Source organism: Pogonomyrmex barbatus, unplaced genomic scaffold, assembly GCF_055798465.1.
Source record: "Pogonomyrmex barbatus isolate J1 unplaced genomic scaffold, ASM5579846v1 scaffold6, whole genome shotgun sequence".
Classification (NCBI taxonomy): domain Eukaryota; kingdom Metazoa; phylum Arthropoda; class Insecta; order Hymenoptera; family Formicidae; genus Pogonomyrmex; species Pogonomyrmex barbatus.
The window spans coordinates 5,611,139-5,628,495 of NW_028297160.1; the positions used below are offsets into that span (position 1 = coordinate 5,611,139).

The 17,357-nt window shown below is 40.1% G+C and overlaps 4 protein-coding genes across 6 annotated transcripts; 2 read left to right on the forward strand and 2 right to left on the reverse strand.

Annotated features, from left to right (window-relative positions):
• Positions 1 to 545: 545 nt before the first annotated feature.
• LOC105424208 (uncharacterized) lies at positions 546 to 9,209 on the forward strand. Of its 2 annotated transcripts, none has more exons than XM_011634330.3 (3): positions 546 to 721; positions 2,245 to 2,590; positions 4,113 to 9,209. In XM_011634330.3, exons 1-3 carry the CDS (start codon positions 546 to 548, stop codon positions 8,808 to 8,810), a joined length of 5,220 nt encoding a protein of 1,739 aa, XP_011632632.2. In that variant the 3' UTR covers positions 8,811 to 9,209. The 2 variants fall into 2 exon arrangements, with proteins under 2 accessions (XP_011632632.2, XP_011632633.2); XM_011634331.3 differs by lacking the exon at positions 546 to 721 and adding an exon at positions 1,485 to 1,652.
• Positions 9,039 to 11,426, reverse strand: Nelf-E (negative elongation factor E). The gene is made up of 3 exons (XM_011634370.3): positions 11,191 to 11,426; positions 10,355 to 10,845; positions 9,039 to 10,246 (listed from the first exon to the last, which is right to left on the reverse strand). Exons 1-3 carry the CDS (start codon positions 11,278 to 11,280, stop codon positions 10,003 to 10,005), a joined length of 825 nt encoding a protein of 274 aa, XP_011632672.3. The 5' UTR covers positions 11,281 to 11,426; the 3' UTR covers positions 9,039 to 10,002.
• A 158-nt stretch (positions 11,427 to 11,584) lies between these two features.
• Positions 11,585 to 14,616, forward strand: LOC105424207 (uncharacterized). Of its 2 annotated transcripts, none has more exons than XM_011634328.3 (6): positions 11,585 to 12,138; positions 12,329 to 12,454; positions 13,382 to 13,423; positions 13,685 to 13,752; positions 13,814 to 14,017; positions 14,178 to 14,616. In XM_011634328.3, the coding sequence occupies exons 1-6, from the start codon at positions 11,781 to 11,783 to the stop codon at positions 14,259 to 14,261; spliced, it is 882 nt and encodes a 293-aa protein (XP_011632630.2). In that variant the 5' UTR covers positions 11,585 to 11,780; the 3' UTR covers positions 14,262 to 14,616. The 2 variants fall into 2 exon arrangements, with proteins under 2 accessions (XP_011632630.2, XP_011632631.2); XM_011634329.3 differs by having other exon boundaries at positions 13,397 to 13,423.
• Positions 14,617 to 14,793: 177 nt separating this feature from the next.
• Positions 14,794 to 17,189, reverse strand: LOC105424206 (protein CNPPD1). The gene is made up of 5 exons (XM_011634327.3): positions 16,945 to 17,189; positions 16,660 to 16,753; positions 16,056 to 16,261; positions 15,841 to 15,969; positions 14,794 to 15,721 (listed from the first exon to the last, which is right to left on the reverse strand). Exons 1-5 carry the CDS (start codon positions 16,987 to 16,989, stop codon positions 14,951 to 14,953), a joined length of 1,245 nt encoding a protein of 414 aa, XP_011632629.2. The 5' UTR covers positions 16,990 to 17,189; the 3' UTR covers positions 14,794 to 14,950.
• Between the last annotated feature and the right edge of the window lie 168 nt (positions 17,190 to 17,357).

The following is a 17,357-nucleotide window of genomic DNA, read 5'->3' on the forward strand; positions in this document are numbered from 1 at the left end:
GATACACCCGTGGTGAAAATTTGCCGCGACAGTTTGCGTGGACCGCGGGATGCACCAGGTGATCCGATAGCTCGAACGGTCCGAGACAGTGTCGTAGCCCGCCGAATACCAGAGGCTGCTATAAATAATCCGATGTCCGTCCCGGTCGCGCTCGCGATGGGCGGTCGAGGGTACAGAAGGGAGTCGCCTAGGAGCCGCTGCAGCGGGCTGCTCTAGCAACCGCTCAGCCTCCTTCTCTGCCTCTCCCTCTATCTATCTATCTATCTATCTCTCTCTCTCTCTCTCTCTCTTCCTCTTTTTATCTCTCCCTCTTCCCTTCGATCGAGAGGCGAAGGGTATTTCGTGGACGACGTCTCGGGAGGAACAACGAAGCGTCATCATCATCGTCGCCGTCGTCGTCGTCGTCGTCGTCGTCGTCGTCGTCGTTTCTTGATCGTTGACCAGGTAGGCAGACAGGTAGAAAGAAGGTAGGAAGAAGGAGACTGGAGGTGGATTAGTACCGGACCTCCGTGTGCTCCGGCCGCGGCGTCTCTCCGGGGGTGGGGATGGAGCCGGAGCAACGAGGACGCGCTTCGCGAGCGTCGTCGACGTCGAGCCTCGGACGCGAGGTCCGTTGCGGATGTCAGTACTACCAGAGCGACTCGCTTCTGCCGGAACGACGTGCTCTCCTCGTCAGACCGTCATCCAGGACGATGCAGCAGCCACCTGCGGTCCGCTGCAGGTCAGTATCCCCCTACGCTCGTGTACACCGATCGTGTACACTCCCCCGTTCAAGTCGAATCCGGCCGGGGTTTCATTCGCTGACCCACCACCCCCGCGGACAACAGTCGACAAACGTTAAGGTTGTCTCTGAGTCACAGGGAGATTATCCGTGTCCATCTCATCTCTGATATCGCGCATCGGATAGGTTACACTCGTGCGAAACCACGTCGCGGATCGCCGTAGCTATTTAAGGTTCGCCCGGGTGGCTATAGATAGAAAGCTCGGTCAGCTCCCAAATCCGCCAAGTCCAGTTCCCCGTCTGCGACCCGCGTGTCCCGCATCCGCGTACCGGTCCACGGCGCGCACGCTGCGACGTCCCCGGGATGGACATCTGACGGAACCGTGTTACACTGAACAGATCGCGTTTGTGCATCGAACAGTTCAAAATAATATTATCCAACCAGTCGAAACCCCGGCGTTGCGGAGAAACAAACTACTTGTCTTGTTGCTCATTGGTCAAAATGCAATGATATGAGATACAACGCGAAAGAAACAACAGATATTCAAAAGAGAGAAGTCATCTAAAAAATTTTTAATATTTCAAATACTTTTTTTTTACAATATTTTTATCATTTTGAAACTTTCTTCATAAAAAATTTAAATTTATCGAATTTATGTCACTTTTGAGCCTTGATTTATGTAGATATCGTGAGATATCTTTTTGGGTATAATCGAATTTTTCGCATCAAAAAGTTATGAGTGGTATGTTCGGAGAACTGTGGAGATATAAAACGTTATAAAAGGTCAATGGAAAACGTATGGAGTGGACATCGTTTAAAGGAAAAGTATAATATCGACTGTTCGATTTTAAAATAACGAACATGACGCGAAACGACATGGGAACGTGTATCAGTTGATGAGTTCCGTTTGGACGACATGATCTCTCCGATGTAGGTACTCTGTATAATTCCATCCTCGCACTCGTTTACGTCGGTCTCGTGAGATTAAAAGAAGGTCAAACATGTGGGATAATGCGTCATCTTCGAGAGAGGAATGAGAGAAAATGAAAGATATATAAAACCAAGTCTAGACCGTTTAGACTAATCAAATGATAAATTTCGCGGTGCCAGTATTATGTCCCTGTTACAAGTTGCGATAACTTATTCAATATTACATATTATTAAATATCACAAGAAAATTTAAAGTAAATCTTATAAATGCTTCTTCGTCGTTTTTCATCATGTTACATCGCTGTCTGCTTTCTGTCGAATGTAACTATTTCAGATTGCATTTGCGATGTTAACACGTTCACCGCGACTCATATAATAATATTTATCATAGACGATTCGACATTTCGATGAAACGTAACGGAAATATTGCTTTCCTAAATATTTTGTTGAGGATACGTCCCAGAATACCCGAAATTTAATGCATCGCGAAGACGCGAAAAGTAAACGTACTTATTAATTATTTATTTAACAAACGCAATTTAATTTATACGCAATCGGTCCCGCGATGTAAGCGTAAGAATTCTCCCTGCAGTGAGCACGATTATGAGCCGATCGCGCCGCCGATGCCACATCCGGCGATGGCACCGGTCGTGCGAATCACCGACACGGACGTGATGCCCGTCGCCGACAGTGACGACAGCATCGACGATCAGGGCCGACTGCCACCGGAACTGATCCTGGATGGCGATGTGATCCTTCCGTTGGATGGAAAAATCGAGGACACCGCGATGGAGGGCCGCGAGCTCGTCGCGACCGGCGACACCTCCGAGGAGCAGGAACCCACGGCGCAGCAGTTTCAGGACAGGCTTGAGGAACGATTTCTCGCATCCACTCCCTATACGGAGTCTAGGACCGACGGCGAGGTCAATACCAGTCAGGTAGAGTCAAATCTGGCTTGCTTGAACATTTACGGGGAGGAATACACGAGGAAAAGGAATTTGATAAAGAGATAAAAAGATTTGATTGTCGCGATAAAATCTGATCTACGAAGACGTTGATAAAGTTTGTCTCATAAAATAAGCTTTAAAATTCAGTCAATATAATATCTAACGAGAAATTTCTATATTAGGAATGTAGAAACGTAGAAAATATTTAAATATAAATATTTAAATATAAATAACATTAATTGACGCGATCTTATAGTTTTTTCTCTTTTATGAAATATATATATATATATATATATATATTTCTTCTTATTTATGAAATGTACAATCTGTTTTCTAATCTAAAACGGTGCTTTAACTTTTATATCTCGTTCAGATAATAACATAAATCGGTAAATCGATATTCATTGGCCGCGGTTGCTGCGAAGGCACCTCGTTCGCGAATTGAACAAAAGGGAATAAAATAAAAAACGGTTAAATATAGCTGCCGCACGAATCGATAGAGACCCCCGGAATTTAAAAGCGCCACGAAGGCTCGCGGGAGCTGATCTTGTTGTCTTCGGTTTGTTACTCGCGCCGAATGGCGCCTATATTTAGCGAAACTCGCGTGTAAAAAGGAGGCGCAAACACGAACGTGTCACTATCCGATTGTGCAATGCCGCCGCTCGCAATACGCTCCAGAAAACCCGGGCTTCTCCATCGATTGCGTAATCGCATCCAAGAATATATATGGCGCCGTCCGAATATTAATCATCTCTCGGGCCTTGCCGATATTTTTCAATGAGGACGTGAAATCGTAAAGTCGCGCAAATCCGCGTTCCACGTCAACTCGCGAAAATCTCCGCGATTTATTTCGGTGGATCCGACAATAGATTCGAAATAGATTCCAAACCTGACGATGGCTTACTTCGCGATTAGCTACTTCACAGTACCTTAAAATAATCACTTTTAATGCACCTCGCGTGTCTCTAAATGGCATTGCATTCGAATGTTTTGCACGACACTAATCCATTTTCATTGTGACCTTAAAATGAGCTATTTAATAATATTTTAATATTTCAATAGTATTTGCTTCTCTTATGCTCAAATAAAAGTTCCCTTGCTCAATATTAAATAATCTACAATACAGAAATCTTAACTTTTGGTTATTATATTATACGTGATGTACCAATTTGAAATCTTGAACGTATCTTATACATACTCTTAAAAAAGCAGAGAAATAAATGTCATTAGTATTTTCAGGTATGTTATAATTTGATCATCATTCATTAAAAATTGAAACCAGTCAAGAACACTTTATATACGCTAGAAAGAAATTGGAAGTAGAAATAGATCGATTTATCTAATTACTAAATGTTAATATAACTTAAATTGACGGCATTAAAGAAAGAATATTCTCCCAAGAATTATCGAGAAATTATCGTTTGCATATACAGAATAATTTTTTTTAGAAATTTTTAAATAAATGAAAATTTGCATCGTACATAATTTTTCAGAGAAGCATTCGTCATTATAGGTAGACTCGTCGGTGATAGAAGAGCTGCCGCTTCGGCGCGGCGCTCGTGGCCTACCTCAACGCCTGAAGACACAAGCTGGCAAGCTACGCTCTCGGCTCCGTGGTTTCCAGCGGCCCACATTCTCGTTCCCGCAAAAACGGCAGAAGCCCGAAATAACGACGACGACGACGACGACGACGACGAGATCGGCGGCGGCGAGCAGCGGCAAGTCGGACAAGTCCCGCAAGTCCGTGGAGAAACGGCCTAGCAGAATTGACCGGATAAGAATGTCCATCTCCGAGAAAACAGGAAAATTCAGTCTGCCCGACAGGTCCAAATTTCACCTGCCGGAAAGACCGAAGTTCAGCTTTCCCGACAAATCGCGCTTCCACTTGCCGGATAAGTCGAAGTTCACCATCAAGAAGCCCAACATTCGTCTGCCCGGCGCCCTCGCTCGCATTAAACGATCGTCTTCCATGCGCGAACAGCAGCAACAGCATTCGACGGAATCCACTGCTGGCTCCAAGCGCAATATCTTTGACTTCGCCACGTATCCGCGCATTTTCGATAAAAAATCCAAGAAGCGTGGCGAGTACGCGACGTCCTCGCCCAAGGACTCCAGAGCCCAGTCGGCAGAGAGCGCGACCTTCCCTCGCGCTCGGAAGGGGAAGTTCACCGCCAGATGGACGCAACGTTTCGGGGACGCGGCTTACGTTCAGGACGAGGATCGTCCGGAGGAAGCGACGGCAGCTGGAAGCGACGGCTCTCCTCCGTGGCAACAAAGCTCGATGGAGGAACCGCCGAGACTGTCCGCCAGAACGGAGGAGGAGATACTGGCGGCGGCTCGCGCGATTCCGTGGGAGGACGCGAGAAAACAAGAGCAGTACGAAGAGGAGGAGATACAATACATGGACTACGAGCAGGAATCGTCAGAAATGTCGGATCGGCATCCCGCTCCTCCGAAACGATCCCATAAGTCACGAAGACGCGAGGAGTCATACGAACATGAAGAAGCGATGGAGGTAGAACCAAAATTATACGACGATCAAGGAGTAAAACTTGTTCATCAAGATGATATCGAAGAGATCGAAAATGCGGCCGCACGAGACGATTGGCATATGGATCAGCAGATGATGCACAAGAAACTCAGAACGATTCCAAGATCGCGATCGTTGGACGAGGACATGCCGCGGGTTCTGGAACAAGAAGGATACGAGGAGGCTTTCATGGCGGTGGACCCGAGACGATTTGGACCGCATAAGGCAGTGTCCGATGAGGAGGAAGGCGAAGAGGAACACGAGCCTTCCTCGATACAATCCGATCGGGAACAGCAAGCGTCCAGCGGCAGTTCCTGCGATCGAAGACGTCGTGGCGTGATAGAAGAAATCGACTCGGACGAATTCTTTCTGCGACAGAGCGGTATCAGCCAGGATGACATGAACCTGGACAATTACTTGCCCGATGAGATCCGAGATGCTCTTAGATCAGAAATCATCAGCGCGTTGCAGGACGACGAGCTTCCACCTATTCCGCCCCAACGTCCTGTGAGAATGCGAACTCTAAGGAAGCATAAAGAAGTGGAATCCAACGAAGCGGAACCGCCGATTAGACCGAAACGGACGAGATCGACAGCAACGCGACACAGTCGCGAGGCATCGATCACAGACGAACAGCTGTTTCGCGAGCGTACCAGAAGTGACTCCAGAAGCGACTCCAGACACCGCGTAGTGTATCAAACGGAGGGGGATCAAGCGGAGCCACTGCAGGAGCCATTAGATGACATAGTCGTGGTGAAACCGGTGCGCAGAAAGTCAAGGTCATCCTTACGCAGTCACTCGCAGCCGCCGATGGAGATATCGATACTGTCTCCTTCGACACCCGTCACTGTTGCGCCCGACTCGTTTACAGTCCTTCCAATCACGCCACCGATCGTACCCATACGTAGAAAACGCTCGCATCGGGAAACGATGATGGACCGAAGAAACGGCGATGTGGGTGCGCCAATCTGCAACGGTCATCATGACGAGTGGGAGATGGAGATTGTGGAATCAAAGAAGCCGGTGGTTCCGACGAGATCATCACGATCGCGCGATCGTGAGCGATTCGCCAACGGCGACGTCATTATGTCCGCGAGTCACGAGAACATCGACAACCTGGAGATGCGATTTCAATCGGATGCCGCGCCGGAACCAGTACCAATACCACCGAAAAGACGATCACGCTCAAGGACCACGTCGGTCGTCGCCGACGAGGACAGAACATCGCACGGCGCGGAATCTTTGCCGGAGGTCGGCTATGTTGAGGAAGACATACCGCGAGAGGACGAGAACGGCTCGGCGCGAGACCTCTTCGGTTATGCTATTGTAGAAAAGCGAGAGAAGCCACCTAGACCGCCACCACCCAGAAGAAAACGCGACAAGTTTGCCACAACGCCGAGACCGACCCCGCCTAAGCGACCTCAACGAGCGTACAGCACTTTGGGACCTAGCAGAAAGAGAGACATCAGCACAGCGGAGACGATCATCAGCACAACTCTAGTACCAACTGAATCCGTGCCGTACATCGAGATCGACGCGGAGGAGGTTGAGCATCGAGATTTCCGTAGTGATGAATTACTCAACAAGATTCAAGGCCGTCCGCTGCCGGCGCCACCGCGGCCACCCAGGGCGAGGAAGGAACACGCGATCGGGCGACCTCGTACTCCGTTTGAATACGTAGAGACAATGGAGGTGACGGCGGCAACGCAGACCGATCCGTTGCCGGACGATATGGTGATCGAGGAGATCACCCAGGCGAAACTCGTAGTGACGCCTTCCAGGTCGGGGTCGCAGATAATGGTGTCGATGGAACGTATACCCAGCCCAAGCGAAACGACCACGCCTCCCGTACCTCCGTTGCCAATGTCACAGTGTCTACGGAAAGACGAAGAAGAAGAAGAAGAAGAGGAAGAGGAGGAGCGGCATCTAGAAGAGGAAGATATTCGAATAACATTTGATACGGTGTCCTTGACATCACCATCACCTACCAGAGAAATCGAGCTGAAAGACAAACATAGATCAGCGCCGCATTTGGAGGAACGTATCGCGGAAGAATCACAACCTCAACCACAATCACAACCTCAAGTTAGGCCGAGTCTATTAGCCGACGACACGCTGAGAATCAGCAGCCTCGAGGTTGGAGATTTAAAGGTCGATCGACTGAGCGTATCGCAAATAGAAGCGCACAAAATCATGACGTCTGAAGTGGATGCGATGATGATCACGGCGTCGGAATTGAGAGGCGGCGGTTCCATGGAAGAGAGTTTGTCGCCGGCCATCATCAGGGAATTGATGGCGATCAGGAGTCACCTGGAGACTGTGGCGACTCAGGCGCAAGAAAGATATCGTGAGAGTGAGAAGGAAGCCGCGAGTCACAAGACAATCGACGTTTCTATCGAAGATGATATTCAACTTCGCGAGAGGCAATCTGTTGCGCAGGACAATTCGTCGGAAGAGACGGCGAAGCCCAGCGAGACCGTCGTGACTGAATCTGCGCCTACAGAAGACGAAAAGATCGAGGCTGGCGAGGACCAAAAGGTTGTTAAAACAAACGTAATAGATGTCAGGGACAAAGAGATATCACACACTCCCTCAATTGCTCAAACCGAAGAATTCCCTTCCCCACTTAAGACACTTACCATAGATGAGTTAGAATCCAAGGATAAAGACAAATCCACCACGCATTTGCTCACGGTCGCTCAAGATAAGTCCTTACGAATTTTAGATTCCGAACACCTCCTAACTTTGAGTTCGCGAACCACGTCGGGCTCCCACGTGGATGAATCTCGTGCCTCATATCCTCCGTCGGATGTGCCTTCAACCCGACCCTCCGAATCGAGAGAGTCGCCGGAGCACGTCGGCGAATCTCCAAATAGTTCTGTCCAGACTGCTACCACTACTATTACTACTGCTACTGCTACCACTACTGCTACTGCTACTGCTACTGAGTTGGGCACGACGTCTACGGGTCTTCGTGGCAGCAAGGACGATGTGTCCGATAGCAAAGAACAGACCCCTCGCAAGTCGAGATCTAGATCCCCTTCACCTAGCAAAGGTATCGTGCGGCAAACCGCGTCTCCGGTTCGTTCATTGCCACCAGCTATTTCCGTGACTCCTGATACGCCCGATTCGAGTATACCGGGGCATGGTGGTACTCCCATGGACGCTAAACCGCAGCGTGCCGTCATTTCCTATTCTTCAGATGCAAAACATAGTGTCCCTAAAGACGCTGAGCCACAGCGTGCTGTTATTTCCCATTCTTCCGATATGGAACAATCCCTTAGAGATAAGCAAAGGGAGTCCTCTCAATCGCCAGTATCCTCTTTTCCCTCGAGCACGACTCACTTCATCGCCTTTCCAGTTTCCGAAATTCCAACTCAGTTCTTTTCTCTGAGTGAAACGCCAATGAATCAGCACTCCGATACAGAACTCGGCGTTATAGATACTACGCAGCAGCTTCTTCGAGCTCTCCGATTGGCTGGGATAAAGGCCATGAGGTATTTTATAAGGTACCTAACATCTACGTTAAATACGGACGACACGAGAGAAAAGATCAGAGAAGTGGAATTAGCCATATGCGCCTTATTACTTCTCATAGCAGGCTTGTTGATATATTATTTCAGTAGCACGCGGATTGTAACGCATCATCATCATTGGGATTATTTCAATCCCCCTCAATAGCACTTCTACAATCCGGTTTGTCTACATATGTAAACGAATCGTGTAAACGAAATAATCGTAAATAATTCATTGATTCGTAGAAATAAAAATTTCATATTTTTAATTGTATAAATTTGTTTTATATAACAATTCTGTGTTGAAGAAAATACCAAACTAGAACACGAAAGTAAGGAATCGGAATGGAATTATAGCTCTTGTACACATATCAGAATAAAATGAAGTACCAGGTTTGTAAGAAATTGTAATTACCATTTACTAATATAATGCCAAAGATACAATTGTAAACTTTAATATTTAAAGAACGCTATTTGCAACAGTTCTTAATGTAATTTTATGTACTATATATACATCAGTTATATAATAACTTATATATTTAAGAAAAAATATTATTTAATCGTATTTTTGCATTTTTTATTTGTTGCAGTGAAACAACCTTTATTCTTAATTTTTCCTTTAGAAAAAATTAAAAATAACTATATTACTTAAAAAAGCATTTTTTAAACTTTATTAGAAATATCATTCTATTATCATGAAAAATTATCTTAAATTCTCTTATCTAATTCTCTTAAATTCTATTATCATATAAAAATGTGAATAGTTTTTTTCTATATATCTACATTAACATGTATCAAAAATTCTAATAGACATTGCTGATATGATTGGTAATTAATTTTGTTCCAGCTAACTATATAAGATTTGAAAAAACTATGGCAATTAAAAGAACAATAAATAAAATGAATGATAATCTTTTCTAATTGAAAAAATCATTAGTAAAAAAACATAACATCTATAATCCTATTAATCAAAATCAGATGGAAGAATAAAAAAGAAGGATCGAAAGACTTGGATGATTAACAAAGTTTAACTATATCATGTTTCTTTTACGTTATGTAGATGAATATTTCTATGCATTATAAATTTTGTTATAAGAATTATAACAGTTATTAGATAAGTAGTATACAAATATGTTTAAAATTCAAATTTGTTGGCAGATATATATATATATATATATATATATATAGAGCAGACAAGAGAATAGAAGAATATAACATTAAAAATAAATTAATATATAGTTTCCAAATAAGTAAATATAAAAAATCATTGAGAATTGCACTGATATATCATGATATATAATATATATTGATACTATTTACAATATCAATAATAAAGACTTAGACAAAGATACTTGCATTTACTGGAAAAGATCTTCTTCATATACTTTAAGTTCCCGTCTGTCTTTGTGTGCACTTTTCTGTGAATAATTTGCTGCAATTGGTGACCACATAGAACTGGACATGGTATCACTGACAGGCTCTATTACAGGTTGCCTTCTAGCTAGCGATACTTTTAATTGGATGGAAGAGACCATGCTTCCATCCATCTCACTAATCGCTCTCTCAGCTGCTTCAGTTTTTTCAAAGGTAATGAAACCATGGCTATATAAGAAATAATTATTAATGAGCACATCAATAATATCTATTAAAATTTTAAGTATGTATTATTGTAAGCTCATGAGAGAAAACAAGAGAAAAATACATATTTACTTTTTCTCTACTTCCATAGAAATATTGACAATATTTCCAAAACTCTGAAAGTGCTTCTTTAGATAATCCTCCGTTATTTTGTAGCCACATACAAATATTGTATTACCCGCACGTGGTTTAACTTCCTGTTTAGTAGTGGATTGAGTATCTCCGGTATTTCTTTCCCCAGTTTCTTGAGCACCAACAAAATTGTTATATAAATCCTTTCCCCTCGATCTTGCTGCTTCCGTTTCTTCTTCTTCTTGTGATGCAGAAAATGGTTGATAAGAACTGATTGTCTTTTCTGTACTATTTAATTTCCTTTCTAGCCCACGAGATCTCTTAAAGGTTTGCTCTGGTCGCTTAGGAGTCTTTGGAGGTGTGATTACACCAGACTTGATCAATTTCTTGGCTACTTCACGAGCATCTCTTGCTTCTGTAGGCCGTTTTGGCGCTTGAGGAATGCGTTCCGCTTCCTGTTTAGGAGCTTTCAGATCTTGTAACGCTTTTTTCTGTAAAACAATAACTTTTTACGATAACTTGATTATCAAAGATAAAGGTAACTACTCAGATAGCTAAATAAAAGATAGTTAAAAAGCACCGAAAGATATTGATAGATATTACATTGACTTTAGATTGACGGAGTAAACATCGTCGATATGCCATCCTTGGCATCATTTAACTATTTGAATATGTAATAAGAAAAACATGATTATAATTGCTCAAGAAAACAGATTATCTTCGCTTATAGATCAAGCAAAAAGAAGAGTGTTAAAAAAGGATTAATTTGGGTTTATGTTTTACGAATTAACCGAAGAATAGGTATACGTAGTGCAAAACATAACCTTATCATGTACCTTTCTCTTGAGTTTGCTGAATTTGGTTTGCAGCATCAACTCTTCCTCGGTTAGATTTGACGGAAAGTGCAGATAAACCATATTTTGCATGTAATATTAACAACGATGGAATTTCTCTACGTCTGTCTTGACACAGAAACTGTATGTTTAACTTTCTAAATAACTTTCAAAAGAGCTTTTCTGGGAAAAGTGGAAAAAAATAAGAAAAACCGGGAAGAGACTCCCGTATGCGCAACACATCTATTTCTTGTTCGTACTCCTAGTACTTTTTGCACTTAAAGCGAGATGGACACATATGCGGATGTTGGAGAGAAAAGAACGGAAAACGCTGACGCACGTATCTCCGATCATGCGCTCTTTGCGCATGGACCGAGGGTTTCCTGTCAGCGTCTGACACTGACATCACTCAGTGGGTCCTTGAATGAGTTTCCCGGACTTACCGGATCGCACCGGATGCTCTTCGAGAGGCCGTCCTCTCGAGAGAGAGAAAGAAGAGAGGAAAAGATAAGGGACACTCGTCGAAATTCGACGCGAATCGACGAGTGAATCTTTATACGTCGCCGTACGAAGTTTCTGGGTACCTGGACGAGATGTGCGCGTCGATGACGTTCGGTCGACGAGGGTTCACTCCCAGGGATGTCGCGTGGTTCAACGTCAAGCGATCGCGGTGCTCCAACCGCGACGAGTCATCGATGAGCAATGTTCTCTCCCGACGATGTACTGCCTCATACACCATTAATGTCTCGCGAGTCCTGGGTCGGTTTTTCTACGAGAACACCAGGATATTCTCGACCACTAGGACCCCGATCTCTTCCGATTCCGTCATCGACGCTCTGACAAAGCAACAGGCAATGGAATTGGTTTCGAAACTTTCCTCGGAGGAACGTGGCTTATTTTTGACGGCCCTAAATGAATACAAATCCAAGGAAGATAAGGCGGGCTATGAAGGTATGAGATATTGTTTCAATTGTATTAGATCTGTTTTTTTTAAAAACTGAATTAGTACACGATAGAAAAAATATAGATTTTTTTATATATAGTCCGATACTTAAGTTATAAATTACTTTTGTATAATTGAATAATTTTATAAATATATTGTAAATAAATATATAATAAAATTCTTGTTTTTTTTTGTTAGGTCAATTGGCAGCTATTCGATGGAGAAGCAAGTTTGGCAGGCCTAGCAAAATACCATCATTAGGAGAGGTAGATCCTACAGGAACCTACTGTCCGATGCCGGATGATTGGTTAAATCGCAAGTATGGTAAGGACGTTGCTACTTTTATTATTTAAATCATGTATGTCATGTATTTGTTGGATCATGGACACAGTCAAAGAAAGAAGCGAGATTCCAATTTTTTTGATGCAATGTAACATTTTGTTACATTTACGAGATATTTATGAACATTAACTTAGATTTATTACCTATAGATCTTGCAAAATAAAATTAACCTTCCTCAACTGTTATTTAATGGTATCTTTGGATATAATGGAATCTTTTTCCTGCAATGCAATCTCCATGGATGTTATTCTGTAAGTTTCTCATTCTTTCTGTAGATTTCTCTAGATTTCTTTCTCACTGTCTGTTTCACTCTTTTTTCTCGCTAATTACACTAACTCTTTTGCCTGCTTCTATTCTGACACAACTTTTTGGATGTTTGGTCAACCACAGTGCCACAGTTAGGTAATACTTTGGACACTTCTCATTTTTACAATTTGTTGGTATGGTATTTTCATTTTTGAAAATCTTTCCTTACCATAAAAATCAATTTTTATTAACTTCTTTCTTATCAAATATTGTTAAATTATAAAATTATCTTCTTATCTTTTTGCAATATTTTCTGTTAATTTTATTTTGGAAATAGATTCCAGTCAGACTTTAAAGTTATCTTAAATTTTGCAAAATTTTCCTTCCATTATAAAATGATTATTTTTGTGAGAATTTGTTATGTGAATTTATTCTTTAGCAGAGCCATTTGTTTTTTTCTCTAATAAATTTTTCCTTTGCTTAAATTTCCTTCTTTTTTTAATCCACATTCATTAAAAAATACATGATTTTAAATACAGCCTATGAATAAGATAAATAGAAACATTTTGTCTATCATTTAGTGCTTGCTACTTTCATTACATAGCAAATTCTAATTAAACAAGATTAATTTATAGATTTACATCGAATCTTTTGTTATTGCAGTTGAAAACGTTGCAGAACCAACCACGAAAGACCTGGTATTAGGTATGTATCATTCTCTGTATCATTGTTGTCTGTATATTCGCAAGCAAGCAATCGATCATTTCCATTTTCATTTCTTATTTGCTTGCTTGCGAGACTTAAATATGTCCTATACTAAAAAAACTGTCATTGCACATATTTCACTTTAACAAAGTTCAAAACAGACGAAATACATAAAATTTTTATACGTAATAATTTGAATCTCATAGAATTCTGATTAAAAATGCGAATGAATAATCTGGAACGATCATTGTATTTTTGCAGTCGCGATCGCGAATGCAATTCCGTTCGTCGGATTTGGTTTTCTTGACAACTTCATCATGATCGTTGCTGTACGTATCTTACGGGCTTCCATTGTTCAGTATGTGCCGACTTTTAAGATTGATGTTTCAGGGCGATCAAATCGAGATGATGTTGAACAGAAGGTTTCCGATTTCGACCATGGCGGCGGCAGCGCTGGGTAACACGGTGTCCGATGTCATCGGGATTGGTTCGGTGCATTACGTTGAGATGTTCGCCCAGAAAGTTGGCTTTGAAGCGCCTAAGTTGACTCTAGGACAACTGAATCTACCAAGAACACGGATAGCTGCGAATGTGGTATGCGATATTCATTATATTTTATTCTACTAATAAATAGCATGTTTTTTTCCTTTATTCTTAAGTATTACGAAATTTATGTAGAGAATTTTAAGATAATTAAAGATTACTATAAGATTTTGTTCAATAAAATTATTCAAGATTGTTTTTCCATTCAAAGGGTAGGGTCATTGGCGTTACGATTGGATGCTTGATTGGTATGACGCCTATACCATTAGCTATGCTTTTCCGTAATGATAGCTGAATTATGTAAAAATTGGTTGTGAAGCGGATTAATTTAATTAACTCATAGGACAAACACCTTATAATAAGCCGCAAACACCCCGTGATAAGTTTACAAATACCTATGAACTTTAATAATTTTAATGTTAGCAAATAATATGATTTCTGTTTGAGTGCAAAGTATATTTAATATTTATTATATATATTTAATATATAAATAATTTATATATTATTATTTATATATATATATATATATATATATATATATACACACACACATATATAAATGTATAGACTGTATAATATGTAGAATTGTATAGAACAAAGTTTATGTATAATGTTATAATCTTGAATAGTCGAAACAGGTTTCTAACTTACTGTTTTTTGAAGCTTTAATCCGACATGGTCTGAAATTTAATGTAAAAGCTATTAAAAAAGAAGTTCGTATGGCTTCAAATTAAAATATAAAAAATTGTTTTAATATCAGTCTTTAAAGAAAAAATTCATTATTCATTATCCGTATTAATAAAATCATTTTTAAATATAAAACAATATTTTTAGCATGAGACATCGAATATTTATTGAAAAAAAATCTGTTAGTATCGAACGTTACATTGCAAAAAGTTAGTACAAAAAATATAGATTATTTATGTATATATATATATATCTTTTGAAAAAAGGCTGTTTAATACGCAAGCTTTTGTCAGCGAGCTAATAGTAAATCTTTAATTCTGGCGACTGAAAGACACTTTTGTGCTGTAACTGGTGCGATAATCTCCAGTCTTGTTCCAGCCAGTTTAAAATCATATCCAGTATTTCTTTCCAATTTACATTGCGGCGATAGTCTTCAGGTGCGAAAGTCTTTGTTTTCCCTATATTCTCTATTTTTCTTATCTTCATAGCTTGCGTTGAATTGGGCGAAAAATCGACATTCACACACAATCTATTAGTAGAATTCGCAACTTTGATGTCACTCTCCAAATTACAATACTCGGGTAGCCAAGTCATCGTTGAGTTCAGCCACCATTTCCAACTAGCTATGTCGTCGTCATCAGTTTCCACAATTGTGGAAAAATCTACAACATTCTCGGAATCGGAAATCGGAAGACCATCATCGTCAACTTCCTGGGATTGCACGTTTATCAATGCATCGGTTAATTCGATCGATGTAAGATTTGTCGATAGAATCGTCGATTGCCTCGGGCTAAGCAATGTTCCAGGTAAACAACATTGTGCGATAAAGTGGGCAACTATTGTGGATCCCACGAGAGTCGCTAATCCGGCAGCGTAAGTCGCCAGACAAATCGAAGAAACGCTAATTAGGGTTTGTGCAATCGTGATCAATTGGACGGAGTTCATTAGATAACTCAATTCTGTATATGTGCACCATCTTCGTTTCTGTATTTCTCGATATGCAACATCTTTCTCTAGTTGCTGTAGCCTTTTCCAAAAATCTTGATGCTGCACTAATATCATCCAATCCTATGGGATAAAAAATAATAAAGCATTTCTTAATAAAAAATAAAAAGTAACTAACTGTTAATTAAAATTATATATTATATAAGTTTTACAAATAGAGTAATGTAAGAAATATTGCTTACGATTGCAGCAAGAAAATCTTTTTCTAATTTATTCATTCGAGATATAGTCATTTGTCCTGAATTTGCCCATTCCTTATTGAAAACTTCATCTTCCTCGCCGTCATCATGCAGAAATTTACTGGCTACCATCTGATAATCATTAATAAAATCCATTTAAACAAAGTTAAATATATTATAATTATCATAATGCATATGTATCAAAAACAATGAATTACCAGAGAAACCAAGAATAATTCAGACGGCGCTACTTGATGAAGATATTCCGGATTATAGTTCTTTAGTCTCTCAATATATAGCAATGCCAATACGAGTGAACAAGGGGAAACACATGCATTTCTAGATATCCTACTCGCTTCTTCTACATCAAGTTTTTCCAATGTATGACCTTTCTTTACTTCTGTAAAAAGCTCGGCTGCCAATTCTGTGAATATAAAAATTAATTTATGATTTTTATGTTTTAAACAAGATATTTAAATTGCAAGCAGTATTTGGACATTATAATTAAATAAATCTAAAAACAAATATTTAAAATTTATGTTTTTCAAAATTGAAATTTTTCAAATTTTTTTCTAACAAGGATTTTGTATTTCATATATAAAGAATAAGAAAAAAATGATTTAACAAATATATAGATATATGTTTTACACTATAGAATTTTTTATTAAATATTATGTTAAAATGTTATACTCTCTAAATTATTTTGATTTACTAAACCAATATCTATCGTAAATAATTCTTTATTAATATAGGGAATAATTTAAATTAATAGATAAACTTTATTAAGAGATTCTATGTTCATTCACAATTTAATATACAGACCTGTAACCGGCAAACTCAAACAATTAATAACTGGTGACTTGGAATAATATAATGACTTTCTTATACGTTTCATAAATTCATTATGTTCCAGGCTCTGTAACAAAACACAAAAAAATTGTGATTTGAATTAAAATACTATAAAAAAAAGTAGGATAATTTTCAATCGTTTTTAAAAATGCTCTTAAAATCCGCTCAATTTTAATAAATTATTTTTGATAATAAATAATTATGTCAACACGTGGCACATTTATGTCGTATATAGAAATATTCATATTTAAAATCTACCTTCGAATTCGCTGGCATATTTGTGTCTCGCCAGCCGTTCGCCATTGTCGGATATCCGCAAGTTTCACCATAAACTCTTTCTATAATGTTCTTATCGCGATGAGAGCAAAAAGAAAGATTAAAATGTAATTCAGGAGATCACCTTGTCGACGAGCCTTAAGCCTTGCAAAGTTCTGCAAGAATGCACAATAATTTAGATCACAGATTTAGGTTAAAATTGCCTCTAACTATGAACATATGAAATAAAGAGTGGGATATAATGGAGGATTCACATCGCATCCGAATCATAGTTGAAGAATAGGAGAATAATCGATTATGATTGGTCAATTTCTTATGGCTTAAGGCTGAAATCACCTATTGTGGATCGAGACTTCGGGTACTTTATGTGTCTATCTATACATTTTTACATCCAT